The sequence below is a fragment of the Pelodiscus sinensis genome, chromosome 21 (genome assembly GCF_052426305.1).
Source record: "Pelodiscus sinensis isolate ZL-2025 chromosome 21, ASM5242630v1, whole genome shotgun sequence".
Classification (NCBI taxonomy): Eukaryota; Metazoa; Chordata; order Testudines; family Trionychidae; genus Pelodiscus; species Pelodiscus sinensis.
The window spans coordinates 17,925,376-17,943,565 of record NC_143072.1 but is presented as its reverse complement, the minus strand read 5'-3'; the positions used below and the strand labels follow the sequence as shown (position 1 = coordinate 17,943,565).

Genomic DNA, 18,190 nt, shown 5'->3' with positions numbered 1-18,190 from the left:
GGCAAGCATGTTGCCTTTGTTCTGCCATGATAATTCTTAGAAAAAAATAGAGGGTGGTTTCCTGTTGCCTTCCCTCCAGTTTATGGCGGCCGTGGGTTAAATCATGGTTCAACTCTTGCGGCAATCCATGGCATTTCCCACATCACCGGAAATCCATCTGAGGCCACTGACACTTACTGAGGCTTCAGCCAGTCACTGGTCGTACTGCAATTTTGATAGCAGGTAACAATACAGTGTGACCTGACAAACATTTAGAGAATGATAGCTTAGGAGAGAACTATTTGCGACAACTTTGCTAAAGGAGCCATTTCTCAGAACTGTAGCTAGTAAAGATTTTACTTTAAACTCTGCTACCAAGACATGAAGCAATTTTTTTTAAAGATAAGCTTATCTTCAAATTAAAAATTATTCAAACTTAAAAGCCTTGGAAAATATCATAACGTGTTACATACAGTTCCAGTAAACACCTGAATTAATTTATGCTCTGAATTCTTGAAGGCTGGCGATGAGGCGTTGAGGACCAATTGTCTGGAGCAACCAACTTGTTGATATTTTGTTGAGAGGATTTTTTCTCAAAATGTATGTAGTAGAAAATGAAAAAACATACTGTCTTGACTCAGCTACCTCCAAGATGTCACTGTGTTATTTGAGTTAATATAATTTTGTAGGCGATGTCCACAAACTAGAAACATTATCATGTGACTGAACTTTTCCTTTCTTCAGTTTGTGGCCAAATCTGTATTTATACAGGAATTAGAAGAACAGAGAAGCACTGTGGAGCAAGCTCACTAGGGGACAAGGGAAAGGATTTTGGGAAAATGTTTTTTTAAAAAAAGTCAAGAATCCTTGACATTTTCTTTGTTCATTGCTTTCTCTTTTTGAGACTGGAAGCTCTGCAGCACAAATACTGTCCTTTCAGGTGTGCTTGGAAAGTTCTGTACATTGTGGGAACATAATATTGGCATCTAGATAAGAGTGGTAATGCAAATTTCAGAGATTGGCATACCATGTAAACTATATATGTTTGTGCGTAATCCAATGTACTTTATATCACCTGGAGTTGTGAACAGCAGAACTTAAACACAAGTCAATCTATTTGCAAAGACTGAGCACTGAAATAAATAAACCCTTAAAATTCACTATAAAAATTACAGACTTGGTGACTTGCAGAAAAGACCTTGTTATATCAAGATATTCAAGTCCCCTTCCCATGCAACTCAAAGATCGACCCCCTCCAGTGAGCCACGAGGGAAAAAGTAACAGTAAGTTGAAAGTTCAAAACTTCAGGCAAGGGGATGAAGCAGCACTTCATTCTCCTGGAAAATAGTGAATGGAGGATGAATCAAGTGTCTAGAGTGCAATGACATTTGGTAGAGGTGACCACAACAAAGATCAAAATCACAGGAAGACCTGGCTATCACAGCGGTTGGAAACCTTTTCAAACCGAAGAGCCGAACTATATCAATATTCAGAGCAAGTGGTCAACAAAGAGCCAGTACAAGAATGCCCTTTCGAATGACTGAATATATACAACTCATAATTACTAATAATTGACATGATGATTAACAATAGCATAAATGAAACATTGTACTTAAGGACTTTATTTAATAGGACTTCTGCTTGCTGCACCTTCTCATACTTTTTTTGAAGTTTACATCGTAACTGGTCAAATTCAGCTTCAGGCACACATTCAGGCTGTCAGTCTTGAGCACAAATTACCTTTGATGTGATTCAAATGAGAGAAAGCCTGCTCAGACATAGGTGGAGCCAAATGTTGAAAGTAAGACTCAGCTGACATTCTGCATGGTGTTGTATGTGACAGGAAGTTCTTTCCAAGACTGCAGAATCAGATTACCATCGTGCTCCAATTTCTTTGTGTCAGCCCTTTTGTGCAGTTTGTCAATTCTGCACATTGTCAAGTAAGGCATTCTAAATCAGAATTTAGCTTGACGAATTTTTCCACCCCGATATCTGACTCCTTCAAATCTGCTATTTCCATATCACTGACTGAGATGACTGTCAAATCCAGTTCTCGATCAGACGCTTTATGTGCACAAATCAAACTTAGAGAGGACTGTGTTTGCAAAAGTCAACAAAACAAGACAATGCCATCAGGAGCTCAGAAACAAATCCAGCATGCTGCTGCAAATCAAGGCTGTTATTTGGATTCTGTCTCTGATATGAATCATGAAACATTTGTAATCTTTCAAAACGTGCCATTCTGCCCATCTCGATCTCTTTGATTGAGACAGTTTTGACTCAAATCCGAACACTGCCTCCTGCAGAATCAGGACTGTATTTTCTTGCCCTCGTAGGTTAAGGTTCAACACATTCAAATGACCGGTAATGTCGACGAGATAGTAAAACTTGAGCAAAACAGTCACAGTCTGAAAGCTCAATGTGTTTGACCCACTTCATATCCAAAAATGACTTAATCTCATTAATGTAGGCAGCAAAATGGGACAAAATTTTGCCACGAGACAACCAGCAAACATTGTGCATTAGCAGATCAGGATATTCAGAATTGACTCCTTTAGGCAGTGACTGAAATAGATGGCAAATAAGGGCTTGGGCAAGAATCCAATTGACAGTGCAAATGACCAGTCCCATTACATTTCCGAATTCTGTTCCACAAGATTGCGCACAAAGTGCCTCCTGATGCATAATGCAATGAAAGTTCAAAAGTGGGTGGTTCAGCTGTTCTGACAAGATTGAAGAATCCCCTATATTTGCCAACCATTTTAGGTACATCATCCATACAGACAGACACAAGATTATCCAACTGTATTTCTCTCGTTTACAAAGTTGTCCATAGTTTTAAAGATGCTTCTACTCCTTGTTTGATTTTTCATTGGTAATATCTCAATCATTTCTTTGTGCACAGCATTTCCACAAATATATCGCCCCAGAATACACAACTGAATAACGTCACATATATCACTTGCCTTGTCCAAAGCAAAGAAAGAATAAGAAGCTGTACTAAAATTTTGCATTTGTTCCTTGTCAATTTGATGGGCCATTTTCACAGTTCTCTCGTGAACTGATTTTGCCGATAATGTCATGTCTTGAATTTTGTGTAAGTTTTTGTCCTTGTTTTTCAACTTGTCAAGTAGTTCATGTCCAAGTTTTAGCATGCATCTCTTCACATAATGCCTGTCAATGAAAGGCTTCCCCTCAAATAATGCTGTATGAGCCTTTAAAACTTGTGGAGTTTAAGCTCCCACCTTTTTTTGACCATGCCAGCAGGCTATTTTGTTCAGCATTCATTTTTTGCTGCAGCTCCTTGCAGGCTTTTTTTCCGTGGATCACTTCAGGGTATTTTGTAGCAAATACTGCATGTTTTTTTCATTAAATTTGTTGGGGATGTGGGGTGTGTGTGTATGTGTTTTTGTTTATGTTTGAGAACAGTCTCTCACTACAAATGAGATAGGTCTGGATCTCCACACTATCAAGGGCAGTGGCCACCAACCTTTTTCAGCCCGAGATCACTTTTTGAATTTACGGGCAACCAAGGTCTACCTTCAGATAATGTTTAGACTGAGCTCTTCAGAGTGAGAGCTTTCTTTCCCTATGTTTGTGCAGTGCCTACGTTGAAGAGGTACCAGTTGTGTTTGGAGTCGTTCAACACTCCTGGAATAACAATAAATAATACTTCCACCAACATCATGTGGTCATATAGCTGCCAAATGTATATTCCGCTCAGTATCTAAAGATTTAGAATGGCAAAGAAGTTTCTGGATACTTTCTCAAGGAGCAGAAGTAGTTACATTTTTAACTGGAGTTCATCAAAGTGGACTAGATGTGTCCTTGGTAAAACTCCATTAAAGTGAATGGAAACATTCCTGATTATTGAGCTGAAGCTGGACCATGGATCATGACCCTGAGCATGGGTATCTGAATTAGGCTCATTAACAGGACTAAATCCCATGCCATAGCAGAATGGAGAAAACAAGAACAATGAAGGAAACAACTGTGGGGAAGCAAAAGTCTTGTATTACTGCTTCTTAGACCTCTCTACCCTTGACATATGTCCTTCTGTGTGCTAGATACTCATTTGACGTTGATAGGACTTCTTAGCATTCAATGGTGGTGTCCAGTCTGGGTGCATTATGCTCCACATGGGCTGGAGCAGAGGGGAAGTCGCCCAACCAGCTGGAGCTGGGATGTTTCAGCCCTCCAGATGCTGCCTAGAAGATTCCACCACGCAGCCACAACTACTCACCTCTGGTGCTGCTCGGCAAATGAAGAGTTCTGATGTAAAATTTGTTGTGCACAGACGCACATTTCAGAAGGAGCTCAAGATTGACTAATGGAGCCCCTGCGACCGACCAGTAAATCGCTATCTACCTGTTGGTGGCCACGGATCTAGGAATGTGAAGTTTAAATTAATCAACTAATCAAATAGTCAATGGAATTTGCATCCACTATCTGATTAGTCAATATAGGTGCCTCTGCCTTTGAAACATACAAAGAGTCCTGTACATTGTGGGGCTTTTGCACATTTCAAAAGGAAAGAATGCAGGGAGCAGGGGGCCAGCGAGGCACTCACACAGGGTCGCAGCAGGGTACTGGTGGTACTTCTGCCTCAAATGTAGCCAGAGCGGGGCTCTTGTACATTTCAAAAGCAGGAAGCAAAGGGCCAGCAGGGGACTGCTTGAGTCCCCCACCTGCCCTGTACTCTCCACAGCACTTCCACCTTTGAAATGTAGCAAGAGCCCTGCTCTTTCTATATTTCAATAGCAGAAGTGCCACCAGTTTCCCACTGCACCCCTGTCCAACCCCACGGAGATATTGCTGGGGGAGCCGGCTCCTGGTCCCCCTCCCTTGCTGCCTCTCTCTGATAGAAGTAAGAGAGGGAAGTGACTAGTCGCTTACATCCCTAGACCCATCCACAAATGCATACAAGTCTGCCCACTCCTTCTGAAAATGTCAGTACTCGTCATCTTTCTTTCTCTTTGCCACTTTTACTGTTGGGGCTACAGAGTTCACCATCACGTGTAGTGATGGAAAGATTTTTTGACCAATTAAAGAGAATATGCATGACCCCCAATGAGTGAAGAGGATGGGGGGTTGTTAAAATGAACAGTTATAGATTAAATAGACAAAAAAATACATCTTGACATGAGTAATTACACGTTTTTAAAATTTAGAATTCATTTTTTATTTTAATTTAAAAAGTTGTATGTATTTTGGGAATGATTAAAGAGCCATATTTGGTCCGCACTTAGCCATATTTGGCTCTAGAGCCATAGGTTGCAGACCCCTGTGCTATCACAACTAGAGACTGACTTTCTCTTTGAGTTTCTCAGTGTATGAGACAAGATGGAGATCCCAGTTGCAAGAGTAAGATGTACACAAGCAGCTGTAAGGTGAGATTCCAAAAATGTAAAGAGAAATGAGACTTCAGAGAAAACAGGAATCCCAATTACTAAAAATGTCGTGAGCAATAATTCTTTTGGAATCTCCACTATAAGATGCACTACAATGGGAGTTATGGGGAAGTCCTAGCAGATTCTATAGGATCCAATGAATTTCATCTGAAGTTTCTGCAGCTTAAGAAAAGCAAGGAGTAAACAAATGTGCTGAATATCACTCTTAGCCTGGTGGTTAGGGATATTAGGCTAAAATTGAATGAATTATGACAAATGTCTTCTAATCAGAATTTTTTAAATAATTATTTTTCACACTTTATAAATATTGGAGTTACCCAAGAAACAGACCTGATAGTCAGCAAAAACTAAGAAAGAGAGATGAAAATTGATGTAGTAACAAAGCTAAAAATCAAGATTCAAGTGGCAAACGAGTCAGACACTCTGAAAATCCTCTTGCTCCAATCTAGAGATCCTTGTTTATTTAAGAAACATTGTATATATGAAGTCCAGAATTGAGACAGAATATACTTCAATCATTGATATTTTCAGTTATCTGGAACCGAAGTCAGAGGACACTATTTAACCCCAGATCAGGCTTTCTTTACTACTGAATACATAGCAGGTTTGGTTTTCCATTTAGCTACTGATTTTTTGAGAGGTGATCTTGCAATAGCTTGAGAGAGAGTCTGGACTTGCACTCAAATTGTCAGACTATCAGAAAGAGAAGTAGGACAGAATTTCGGAAGTCATTCTACCATGTCAGAAGAAAAGGTATCTTATAGCATCTAAAGATGTACACATCATCATCTCTTTCTTGTACTGAAGGAAATTACTTACATTTTCATCTATAAAGCAAGAGTGATGAGCAAGTATTTAGTTCCACAGAGAACATATTTTAGACCTTTTGGAAGACATGCAAATTTCCTATGCATGAAAAATCTAAGCAGTTTTAACTAATTATTTAGAAAGACCTAGGAAAATGTAGACTATGCGAGACCACAAAAAACTACACATAGATCTCAAAATTTCTTTAAATCAAAGAAATTACTCACTAAGTAAAAAAGAAACACCTAGTTAGGTTAATAAACTCAACACATTAATGTTAGCATTTACTTACTTTATTTTTCAGAAGAAATTTGTTCCTGCAGATCAGAATCTCACGCAACCATTTGAGGATTTCTGTGCTACTGAGCATCTGATGACCAGTTAGTTTCTTGCAGATACAGAAAAGCATTTGTGAACTGCAACAAAATGAAATTCAGTATTAGCTATATTGCTCAATAGAGATGATACCCATTTATCATTACATGAGGAAATTAGTAGGAATATCATCTATGACATAGTTGTCCAACTTTAAAACAGCGTCTATCTAACACAGAAAGAAGAATGTTTGTAAGTTTGTGTGCTAATAACTTGGACACTATAGGAGCTACTGCAACCAAACTTTGCATGGGATAACCTTTCATACAGGAGAAGTTTTTAAGGTACTTTTGGACCTGAATGGGCCCAAGCTCAAGCTGTAAAAATCAAAAAGTAATCCACTGCGCTGTGCTTCAGGGGCTGCCCAGCCCACCCTAGGTCCCGTGACTGCTGCCTGCGGCTCCCAGCGCCATCCAGGACTCGCCCCCTCCCACCCACAAGGTTACATAAGCGATCTTCTTTCCCCCCCTCCCCATACCAGCACGCAGTGCACCAACCCCCATGTGCACAATGGCTCGGGCACCCACTCTGCCACCTGCAGGCACCTGAAGCCCTGAGCGTGAGCCGGGGCGCCCCTCCCACGTATAATTTCCCCTCCACCCGGGATCACACACCTCACCCCTCCGGGGATGATGCGGACCTATATTTTAATCCCTATAGAAATAAGGGCAACTTTTCTACCACTGAAAAAAAGATAATGGACTACAGTTCTTCTACATTTTGTTCCTCTGGTTTCCCGAGCAACACCAGGTAACTCCAGCTAGTTTTAAATAAACTGAAACCTCTGTCCCTTTCCACTTCCCAACAGGCCATTTCTTTATTCCCTAGAGGAAATAAAGTGATTTTGGTACTTTTCAGAAGACCTCTGTTTATCACAGAACTGATCCAGCACAGACACTGGCAGTACAAGTTTACCCATGTTGCCCTGATATGCCCCAGCTCTGTTAGGAAGGAACACATCTAGGAGCATTCCTTCAAATCCTTTCAGGACGCCGTTAAAATGGTCAGAGTTCAAATCAGTGTCAGTTTTTATGGCTTTTTTTTTTTTTTTTGCCCCTAGCATGACAAACTTTTTATAGCTGTGAGTTCCTTTTACCACTAACCCATGCAGGACAAACAAAAAATTTAAAGGTGAAAGCCTATCCCATTACCAATCCCTTGACTCATATAATAAAGATTAATCTCTTGATGTGGAGAGAGGTGTTTTCTAAAAACAGAAACTAACTTCCTTTCTACTACAAAAAAACGTGTGTACTGATACACATCCTATGACAAAATATGAAATATTTTAGTTTATTTTCATGATTCACAATTTCAGGTTCATGCAGGGTCACCTTTAATGCCCATTTTTTCCTTTTTTGTGTGTGCTGAAATAGCTTCCCCCCTCTATCAATTGCTACATTAAAATTATAAGAAACTTGAATTTTATTTTAACCAATGAAAATTCTTTATTAAAAAAACCTTTAGGACAAATCAGTTGACCCACACAACAGTGAAATGAACTACCACATAAGGCTAGCTTTAGTTTCAGAAATAATATTAAGTCATTCATAAAGGTGGGTTTGCCAGATTTATCCTGCCTTATCCATTTACAAAAGCTAATTTACCTACCTAATTTCCCAAAATGTTTCTATGGGTGCATCTGGATTCCATAAATCAATGCTCTCTAACTGATGAAGAACTAGCAAGGCCTGAATTCAAAAGAGAATAGTTTTTCATTTAAGAGAAAATAATGTGCATAGTAATACAGCATATACAGCAAGGTATGAACCCAAATATTATTATATTAATGTTTAAAATAGTAAACCTAATGGAAAACGTGTAAATTTTAATAGAAAATCAAAAGTTCAAAATTAAGTCATCAGTCATAATAATCTTAGCTTTTCTTAAGTATTTACAATTATGTATTATTTGCATGTAAATCCACAAAATTAACCAAGGACATGTCAAGTCTTTTAAAAAAGGGAAATTTTGACTTAGAAATTACTTCAATGACCCATCTGGAAAAATGTAATGATACAGGTACAGGAATCCTGCTAGTATAAAATTAGAATAGCAACTACAGAACATCTGTAATTTAAGAATTCTCTGTTAAGAGAGAAGAGACACAATTTCTTTACATTCTTTCAACTAGCAAAAAGTTAATTAAAATAACTCTTATGAGTTATGACCAGAACTGAGAAAGTATTATCAAGTGTATTCCAAAAGTATTCATTTTCCTTTTTAAAATTTTGATCATGGTAACAATCTTTGGGGTTTGTTTTCTTCAATTATTCCAGTGGACAAAGAGATACTTTGGTTTACTCCATATCCAAGACTGTCCCAGCCTAAACTAAATAACATAACTAATGGAAAATCATATCCTGCATCAGTTACAATACTGTAAATCAGGCCAGGGCAAAAACACCCTCTGCAGGCCGACACAGCAGGGAACCTCAGGCAGACTCCCTTGCTTGCCGCACACCACTCAGAAAAGTGACTGCTGAGCCATTTGTTTTTCACAAACTGAGCGGAGGGAATGGTGCTTCACAAGCTGCTCCTGCCCCTAGCATAATCCCATTGGCCAGTTTCTTGCCAATGGGAGTTGCCTGTTTCAAGAACAGGCAGTGCACAAAGCACCAATCCCCACTTCCCTCAGGGTCTTATTCACAGTGCATGTGGCCCTTCAGCCTATGCAGGGGTGGGGCAGGATCCTGAGAAACATACTGGGTTGCTGGCTGGGAGTCTCACTGGTAAGTCTCCCAGCCAGAGCCGGCCTCTGGCACCTGACCCTGTACCCCAATACTCTGCCTCAGATCACAACCCTTTCCTGCCCTTGGTCACAACCCAAACCCCTGCACCCTAGTCCCAACCTAGGTCACCACCTCCTCCCGTCCTAGATCACAACCCAAACCCCTGCACCTCAATCCCATGCCCCATATCACAATCCCCTCCTGCCCTAGGTCACAACCCAAATCCCTGTACTGTAATCCCCTCCCTTCTGAAGGAAAAGTGCAGCCCCTCGACCACTTAAAAAAATTCTTGGAGTGGCCCTCAAAAAATTACTGCCCACCCCTGCTGTACATTAATAGCATGAGTTTGGTGGAGTTTGCCATCATATTTAAAATTGTCTTAAACATTTTCAGGACAATCAGGGTACTCTTATTTAAAAAAAGACACTACTGTATTCTGAACCAAAACAACATATGCAGAATATTTAAACTATAATATATGGGGTGATTATCATTGATGGAAATGTAGCAAATGCAAACATGCAATTTAGCTACAGGTTGAACCTCTGAAAACAGTACTCTCTGTTCCAGCACTATCCATGGTACGGCAGGACCACAAATGCTCCTGGACCAGAGAGCCAAGGAGCCTAGTGGCAGGAGGGCTAGCAGCTCAGCTGGGGGCAGCAGGGCTGGAGCCCCACAAAAGTGCTGGGGTTAGGCTGAAGAACCCCAGAAGCCTGCTGCAGCGCAAGGCCAGAGAAAGTAGTAGTTTGGCTGCCTGCAGCAGTGCAGAATCAGGGAAATCTGGCCACCTGCAGCAAGATGGGGCCAGGGAATTGCAGCAATGCGGCACCGGGGCTGGGGAACCCCAGATGCCCATGGAAGCCCAGGGCCGGGTGGGGAGGAGCCAATGGCATCAGGGCGGATAGCTTGGCTGGAGAGATAGGGGGACCAGAGGCAGGGGCCAGCTAGCTCAGTGCCAGCATCAGGGGATACCTCCCCTGGTCCAGAAAATTCTCTCATTTAGGACTGGTCAGGTCCGGACCTTGCCTGACCAGGGAGGTACAATCTGTACAAAGGTTCAGTTTAGGAATGTGTACACAGTGAACCGATGAGCCTGGGAGCATTGATTAACCCTCACAGTTACACAGAGGTAGCAGTGCCGGAGGGTGGGGGAATAGATGGGAGCAAGTACAAGCAGGTACAGTCCCCTGCTGCCTCTGATACAGAGGCAGTAGCATGAGGCAAGGAAGGGCAGGCGAAAGTGGGTACATGCAGGAAGTGGATTTAAAAGCCAACACCCAGCAAGCACCGAATCTGTCCCCCGAGTATAAACTTGTAACCGCCAACAATTTCAGTGGTTACATATGTACAAAAATAAATGCATTTTAACATCCTTAATTCACTTTAGCAGTAAAAACACCACCACCTGTGGAGTGCTTTAGATATCCTTTCCTTCAATATTTGAAAGTTTTCCCTCTAGAAGTTTGGAAGATTGAAATCTTAGTGCACCTGGTGGCATATAAGAGCCTCAAATCATAGTAATACAGGATAATTAAATAGGTACAGAGAATCTTTCCTTCTCATCCACCAAAAGAAACTGACATCTCTATTTTCAGTATATTTTAAAACCATTATACTTGTCTACCACAGGGAAAACACATGAATGTATCATACTGAATAGGCAACTTATTCCTTCCATTAGCAGTATGTCATGGAAGGCTTGGATAGCAGAAGTAATTTTGGTGTTTTGCCTGCTGGACTACTCAAGCTCATTTACCTTAAGTGTGAAACACTTAAATTACAGAGCAAGCAGGATGAGAATTTTAACAGCCTTAGAAGTACTTGCCACCAATATGCCCCCTCCTCACTCACTGATTCAGAAACAACAATCATTGGCTTGGTCCCAGATGTAAAATGAATATTTATCTCAACCAGTCAGGAAGAACTGGAGCGGACAGGCAGGCTGTTAGTGGAGGGTATTTTAACAGTGCTCTCTACAATGTAGTGGGAGACCCCATAAAACCCCTTCCGAAATTGATTTTGCTTAAGGCCAACTTCTTAGTGAAATGGGAAGAGCACAGAAGACAATAATACTCTATTACACATTTGAAATCTTTCCTTCAAATAAGTCTCTGCTGTAAAACTTGCAACAGAACACACTTTTAGAAAAAAGCATCAATAGAGCACAAACACTAAGGGCTCATCTACACACCAAGTTACTGAGCTGCAAGCTAAGTTATGAAACAACAGCATACTACCAGCATGCACTGCCAAAATGACACATGAAGCCATGGCTACAGTGCATTTGAAGTCCCTGACTGCAGCTTAGCTTCAAAGCATATTTTAGGCAGCACTCAAGGACTTGGATTCTGCTGTACCAAAGTCCACAAAGCCATGTTGCTAGCTGGCGTGCTGCACATTCACACCTTCGCTTGCAGCGCAGTAACATGCAATATAGACAAGCTCTAACACTCAACTTTGAAAATGAGCCGATCAGTTCTTGAAAGCTTTTCCACAAAAAGCCTGATATGCTTGGCACAGTTCACAAGCTCATCACCCTGTGTGCAGAAGAACAATTCCCTTACCTCCATGGCTTCTTGTGCTATTTCTGGCATGTTGGACTGTGGAACAAGTTGTACAAGTCCTGTAATTAATTCAGCAGTACTACTCTGTGTCTCAGGCCCTTGCTTCCTGGGATTCTACACAGCAAAGGGAAAAAAGAGTTTAAAAAGCAACACTATTCTGAAATGGACCATGCTTTATCTCCTGTTAAAATGCAGATCCTTCAACACGCTGGTCAACAGCATTCACAGAATTAAACTAACAGCAGACAGACTTCAGGTGACTACTTTCACAGATACTCATATAAGCAAAGAGGGGTTGGGTGTTGATTTTCTTTTTTGATAAATTAATTTTAGATAATCTTAGTTTGGAAGGGATAATCTAGAAAAAAATGAACTCAAGAACAAACAAAACAGACAAAAGAAAATTTCACAATTCCCACTATAAGATTCAGACTAATAAAATCATCATTTTATTACCTGGCGATATTGTATATCCAGTGTTATTTTCAAAATTTACATTTATCTTAACTGCAAACAATTTCTAATGCCTGAGTTAGAACTTATCTCCATACAATGATTTGCAGAATCCCAGAAAAATTATTTGATAGGAACCTTACGGAACACCCAACAAAAATAAGCATCTAAGTTTACTGTCCTCTCTTTTACAGGTCTCCCTTGTGATTCTTGGGTGACTTTCCCTTAGTCTTTGCACAGTCTATTCTTTGTAACGTTGATCGTGTATTTATATGTTGGGTTTTAATTAATTTCTCTCCGGGTGTGTGTGTTTGTTTGTGTGTTGGGGGGGGGGGGGGTGTTGGCTTTTTTGCTCAAAATTTTTATCCTAATTTATTTTTCCTGATATTTTCTTCCCCGGTTAATTCATTTCCTCTTTATTCTTGTTTACTGGGATTAACACTCACTTTAATCTACCAAAGAACTTCATGTATTGCAGTTTTGCTATCCTGATGTCTCATTCTCATCACAATGATCACTAACTAGGATGACTGGAATCTGTTCTAGTGCATGCTCACCACAAAAGAAATGCAGTGGGATGGGTCTGATGGACATCAGGAAAGCTGCCTTCACAAACTCTCCTGATTGGGTGAAAGGGGGAGAGAGAAAAGTCATATCCTAAAGCAAAGTATTCTGGGGTTTGGATTTTTTTACCCAATTTTATTATTTTATTTTGGGTATTTATAATTTAGTGACTTAATTTCCTGGGTTATTTACATTATGACTTCAAATTTAATAAGCTAAAAGGGTTTTTCAATATTTCTTTTAACACCAAGATTTCACTAACTTGAAAGTAACATTTACTTACATACAGCAAGAGCTTTGGATCAGCATGTAACAGTTTTACCATGGATAACAGCAAAAACTTATAACTTCTGGTTTCCAAGTCTGTAGGTTTTTCTTTAAATTTAAGGCTTGTCATTTTCTCTTTAAATGTAAGACTCTAAGGAAAAAATATTATATCATTTGTCAATGAAATATTACATATAGTGAGTCGATAATGTAACATTTTTAAAAGCTGCTTATTTTTATAATCAATAATGCATGAAAGGGAACAGGTATCGTATAGTTAATGACTGAATATTCAATTCAGTAAAGTATAAATATCATTTTTTGTACTTTAACCTTTTACATATTCACATTAGTATACAGCTTGTTTTAAAGTATGTTTCATTTTTATTAAAATTATATATAAGCAAAAAATTTCATTTGTCAATAAGTTGCCCACAAAAGATTATATGAAAGTGGGGAAAAACCTATGAAAAAGTTATTCCAAAATTAAGAAAATCAGATATACCTCCTGATAAGAAATTGTAGTGAGTAGGGCTCTTTATCCCTCAAACAACAAGAAAAATCAAAATGCTTATGCTGGAACAGCAACTGATCATTTAACAACTTGGTGTTTTTAAATATGGTTAGGTTTTCAAAACAGAATTAGTTTAAATCACAGTAATGTTTTGTGCTGTTTTTCGATATTAAATGACAATACTTTCAAGCAAGAATTCACATTTTAATCAGCAGCTGTGTTACTATTTTAATTCAGCGGCTCTCTGAAAAACATGTCTTGCAGTTTTCACAAGGAGAAGAATCATTAGTAAAATACATACGTCTGGTCTACACTGCACAGTTAGAGCAACTACAACAGCATCCATATATTGACCTAATTATTTCAGTGTCCACTCTACTGCTTTTTCTTGCCAATGTAAGTGTCCTGCTTCATCAATAAAAGTCCACCTCCATGAGAGCCTGAGACTAGTGTATTTAGGGCAACACAGTGTCTATGTAGACACCCAATTCCTTACATCTGCTATTGACTGTTTTGTCAATGTCATGGCTCTGCTAGAAGTGGACCCGTGAAATGGACAAGGAAGCAAGCTCCAGGCTCTCCAACCCAGCTGCTGCCAATTCTCTGCTTCAAGGTAGGCTGCCAGCCAGGCTCCCATCTCTCTGCTGGGAGCCCAAATGCTCACTCCCTTTGGTTCTGGTTCTACATTTCCAGCTGGGAGCCCAGCTGTAGTGCAGCTCTCAATTGGGAGCTCGAATGCTTCCCCCACTGTCAGTCTGCCATCAAAAGCATGACAACCAACTTGAATCTAGGTACATATCTTCCTACCAGAAGTGAGAAGTCTGGGGGGCAAATGGGCTCTAAGCCAAAGGCTCTGCCTCAGTCCCCCCATACTGCCTTTTTCAGCCAGTGGAAGTGCTCTGGTGAGAGGTACTCCACTGATGGAAGGAAAGCATTATGGACATCAGCCACCACAATAATTACTGCAATGGCTGCAAGTCAATCTAACATAGGTTGACTTACGTTTTTGGCATAGACATTCCCGTAAAATATTCAAACAGTCTAAAATGAGAGAAAGTTAGCTTCATTTGAAGAGTAATGGTGAAACACTACTTATACAAATATTCAACATCCTCATCTGCTAGGGAGGGGATTCCAACGCCTTTATTCATTCAAGCTTACCAGTGGAATGTTTTTGCAATTTAGATATGGAAGACTCTCACCTAGTTTAGATATTTTACCACCTTTTTCACAGTAAGCATGACAGGCTGTCTTGAGATATGGCCTGTACACGTTCACACAAATGGATATACATAGTTATTAAAAGATTACTATAATTATGTAAAGTGACATTACTGGACAGAGGAAGCTCTTGATATCTATTTGAGATCTGCAAAGGAATTTCTTCAGGAAAACTGCTAATAAAAATGTTGTTCAGTGTCCTTGATCAAAGGAGGGAATTACCCTCCACATCTGACAAACAGAGGGGACATGTAACTGTTTTCAAGTACAGGCAGTCCCCGGGTTACATGGATCCGACTTACATCGGATCCCTACTTACAAACGGGTTGAGGCAACCCCGCACTAGCTGCTTCCCCCCAGCAGACCAGGGAGACGCGAAGCTAGCGCCCCCTCCCCCAGCAGGCCAGAGAGACGCAGAGCGGCTTTTCACAGCAGACACCTCAGCTTGAGAATAAAGGACTGAGGGAAGTGAGGTGTGGGAGAATAAAACTGAGCTCTGGAGAAATGTTTGGCTAGAGTTTCCCCTACAATATGTACCAGTTCCGACTTACATACAAATTCAACTTAAGAACAAACCTACAGTCCCTATCTTGTACGTAACCCGGGGACTGCCTGTACATAAATATTGTTATGATGAGGGAGAATTTTTTTTTCTTTTTAACCTCTGAGGATGGGACAAGAAGCAAGGGGCTTAAGTTGCAGCAAAGGAGGTTTAGGTTGGACATTAGGAAAAATTTCCTGTTAGGATGGTAAAGCACTGGAATAAATTGCCTACAGAGGTTGTGAAATCTCCCTCCATTCACTGGAGATTTTTAAGAGCAGGTTAGACAAACACTTGTCAGGAATGGGTCTCTAGATTATACTTAGTCCTCCCATGAGTGCAAAGAACTGGACAAGATGACCTCTCAAGGCTTCTTCCAGTCCTATGATTCCAATAAATATCTGGACATGGCTAATTATGAGTGCTTAAAAGTTATTCTGTCTTACAAAGTCATGCCCTCATCATGCAAAACATACAAATATGTGTAATTCTAAACATATGAATGGTTCCCACTGCATACTGGCTGTGTTTTTTCAATCTCATTAAAAACAATATTTTGATTAAACTATCAACTATTTGGGACACTTTCTTTTTGTTCTGTGCTTGTACAATTCCTAGCATAATGAAATGCTTAAGTTTCCAGGTGCTACCACAATGCTATTTTTCATCCTATATAATCTGTAATTAACATCTAATTTTGCTCACTTTTCAAAAGAAAATAGTAATGTACCATTTATTTTATTGAGGTTTATATGTTTGAGGGACTCAACAGTACTTAACACAGTATTCTTTTAAAACTTAAATGAATTTATTACTGGGAAGATACCCTTCAAGCAGTAGCACAGAAGTTGTAGACTTTTTATTTTAACTTTTCAATCCACAAATTTATATCTTGGAACAAGTAATCTCAAAGATTACAAGCCTATTCTTGAATTCTTTTCAAGCATGCTACCATGTAATTACAAATTTGAGACTTTATAATCCAAAACAATTTTGCTAAAAAAATTCAATTCCACTCCAAAAGATGCACAATAAAATCTCATATTTAAAGCACTTGACAAAGAAAGTGACAACTGTACTTCCAGAGAAAACCGTTAGTGTATATAATCAGTTTGTCACAATTAAGGGAACTCTGAAAAGAAAAGCATGGCAGAAAGGAAGCTGTTTGATTTATCTGATCTGTGAAATGATTTATTTACTTCATACAACCAATAAGTGAAGACATGCTACATTTTCCATTTGAAATGAAGTGATGTGACTACAATGGTAACTATACACAGAAAAGTCAAAGAAACGGAAGGCTTTTCTGTGGTAGTTACAATGGGTCATACTTACAGCAACAGAGGCCCACTGCCATGCAAAACAGTGACTGGTTGGCATCTGATCATGTGAGCGACAGCAGCCAATAAGAACAGAAAATAAGAAGCAGAAGACAAAGCACCACCAATCAATGTCAGAGTTGCCAAGTACAATACCCTTGCTATTTTCTCAACAGAAAATACACACATAAAAACTGAGTTAAACAATTCTACAACATTCAACTAAATCTTCCCAACTATTTTCTTTTAAACAAAATACTGAATTAGGTAGTAATATTTCATCTCCATGTATAGTTTTAGGCCTTCTGCTACAGTAAATATCTGGGACACTGAAAACTACATCAAGAGAGACACGTTAACTATAGAAAGTCCTACATTCAAAGTTCAAAATGAGCAAAACTACTTCGAGACATTTTGATATCATAGAACAGACTGATCTTTATAAAAATCTTCAGTAAATTACAGATGAACAAAGCAGTTTTCATGTCATAATGCTTGCAAATCCTTATAATTTCTGTGCTGTTACTAAGACCAAACAACCAACATGCTTAAGACAGAGTAAACCAAGCAAAAAGCAGTTCAAATAAAAAACTTCCACTCATCAATGTATAAATGCAGCAGTTATTGAAATTTAGTCTACTGCATGTAGCAAAGGGTAGATTTATTCTGATTATGAAAAAAGGCCAAGTATTAATTGCCTTCACTAAATAGACCTATATGCAGCAAGGCACCTTAAAAGAACAGTTAGACGGTATTACAGAAAGATTATTGCTATCTTGTCAGTCTGATAGCATAAAAACTAAGTAACAAGATCACTAACTCAAGAGGAATACATAATTAATATACAGAATACTGCAAAGTTTACAGAGCATGTAAGGCTCTCTGTTGCTTCAGGAATTGCTACATTTTTAAATTATCTTCCAGACTAACATTGATGAATAAAAGAGCAGGAATGGAATGGCGACAGAAGATGCAATGAACAAAAGCTGTTAAATCATGGACCCAAGTCTTACCGGTGTCATACGAATTGGTGGATGCGCCCCACAGCCCTGCACAACTTTATGAAGTGTTTCACTAAACATGCTGCGGAGTTCCACAGAGTGACAGTACACAGCATCTATCTTGGGCCACCAGTCCACTGCAGACTAGGAAGAAAATAGAGCGATGCTTTAAAAGTACAAAGTGGACATGTGATTCTATTTCCTAAAATATATTTTTTGAAGTTTTAATAGCCACACTTTTCCACACAGTAAATAAAAAGCGAGGTGATGGACTTGGGGAAAAAGAGGGAAGCGTATTAAATTCTGAAGAACATGAATGTTTTGAATAAACTTGAATAAAGTTGTGTCATTTCTCCTCTCCAGTGCTATAATTCGTAATACTTGCATAGATTATATTTCACATCATACTCCTGTTTAGTTGTTTATTTTAGTTTCCACT

The 18,190-nt window shown here is 39.4% G+C and overlaps 1 protein-coding gene across 3 annotated transcripts in view; it reads right to left on the bottom strand.

Moving 5' to 3' along the window:
* Window positions 1–18,190, bottom strand: part of NF1 (neurofibromin 1) — a 201,571-nt gene that overhangs the window by 139,662 nt on the left and 43,719 nt on the right. For all 3 annotated transcript variants that reach the window (XM_075904831.2, XM_075904829.2, XM_075904830.2), the window contains exons 12-16: window positions 17,764–17,895; window positions 13,172–13,306; window positions 11,872–11,985; window positions 8,184–8,263; window positions 6,490–6,613 (exon numbers count right to left, since the gene is read on the bottom strand). In XM_075904831.2, coding sequence (XP_075760946.1) covers window positions 6,490–6,613; window positions 8,184–8,263; window positions 11,872–11,985; window positions 13,172–13,306; window positions 17,764–17,895 — 585 coding nt within the window. The remainder of the gene's footprint in view (window positions 1–6,489; window positions 6,614–8,183; window positions 8,264–11,871; window positions 11,986–13,171; window positions 13,307–17,763; window positions 17,896–18,190) is intronic.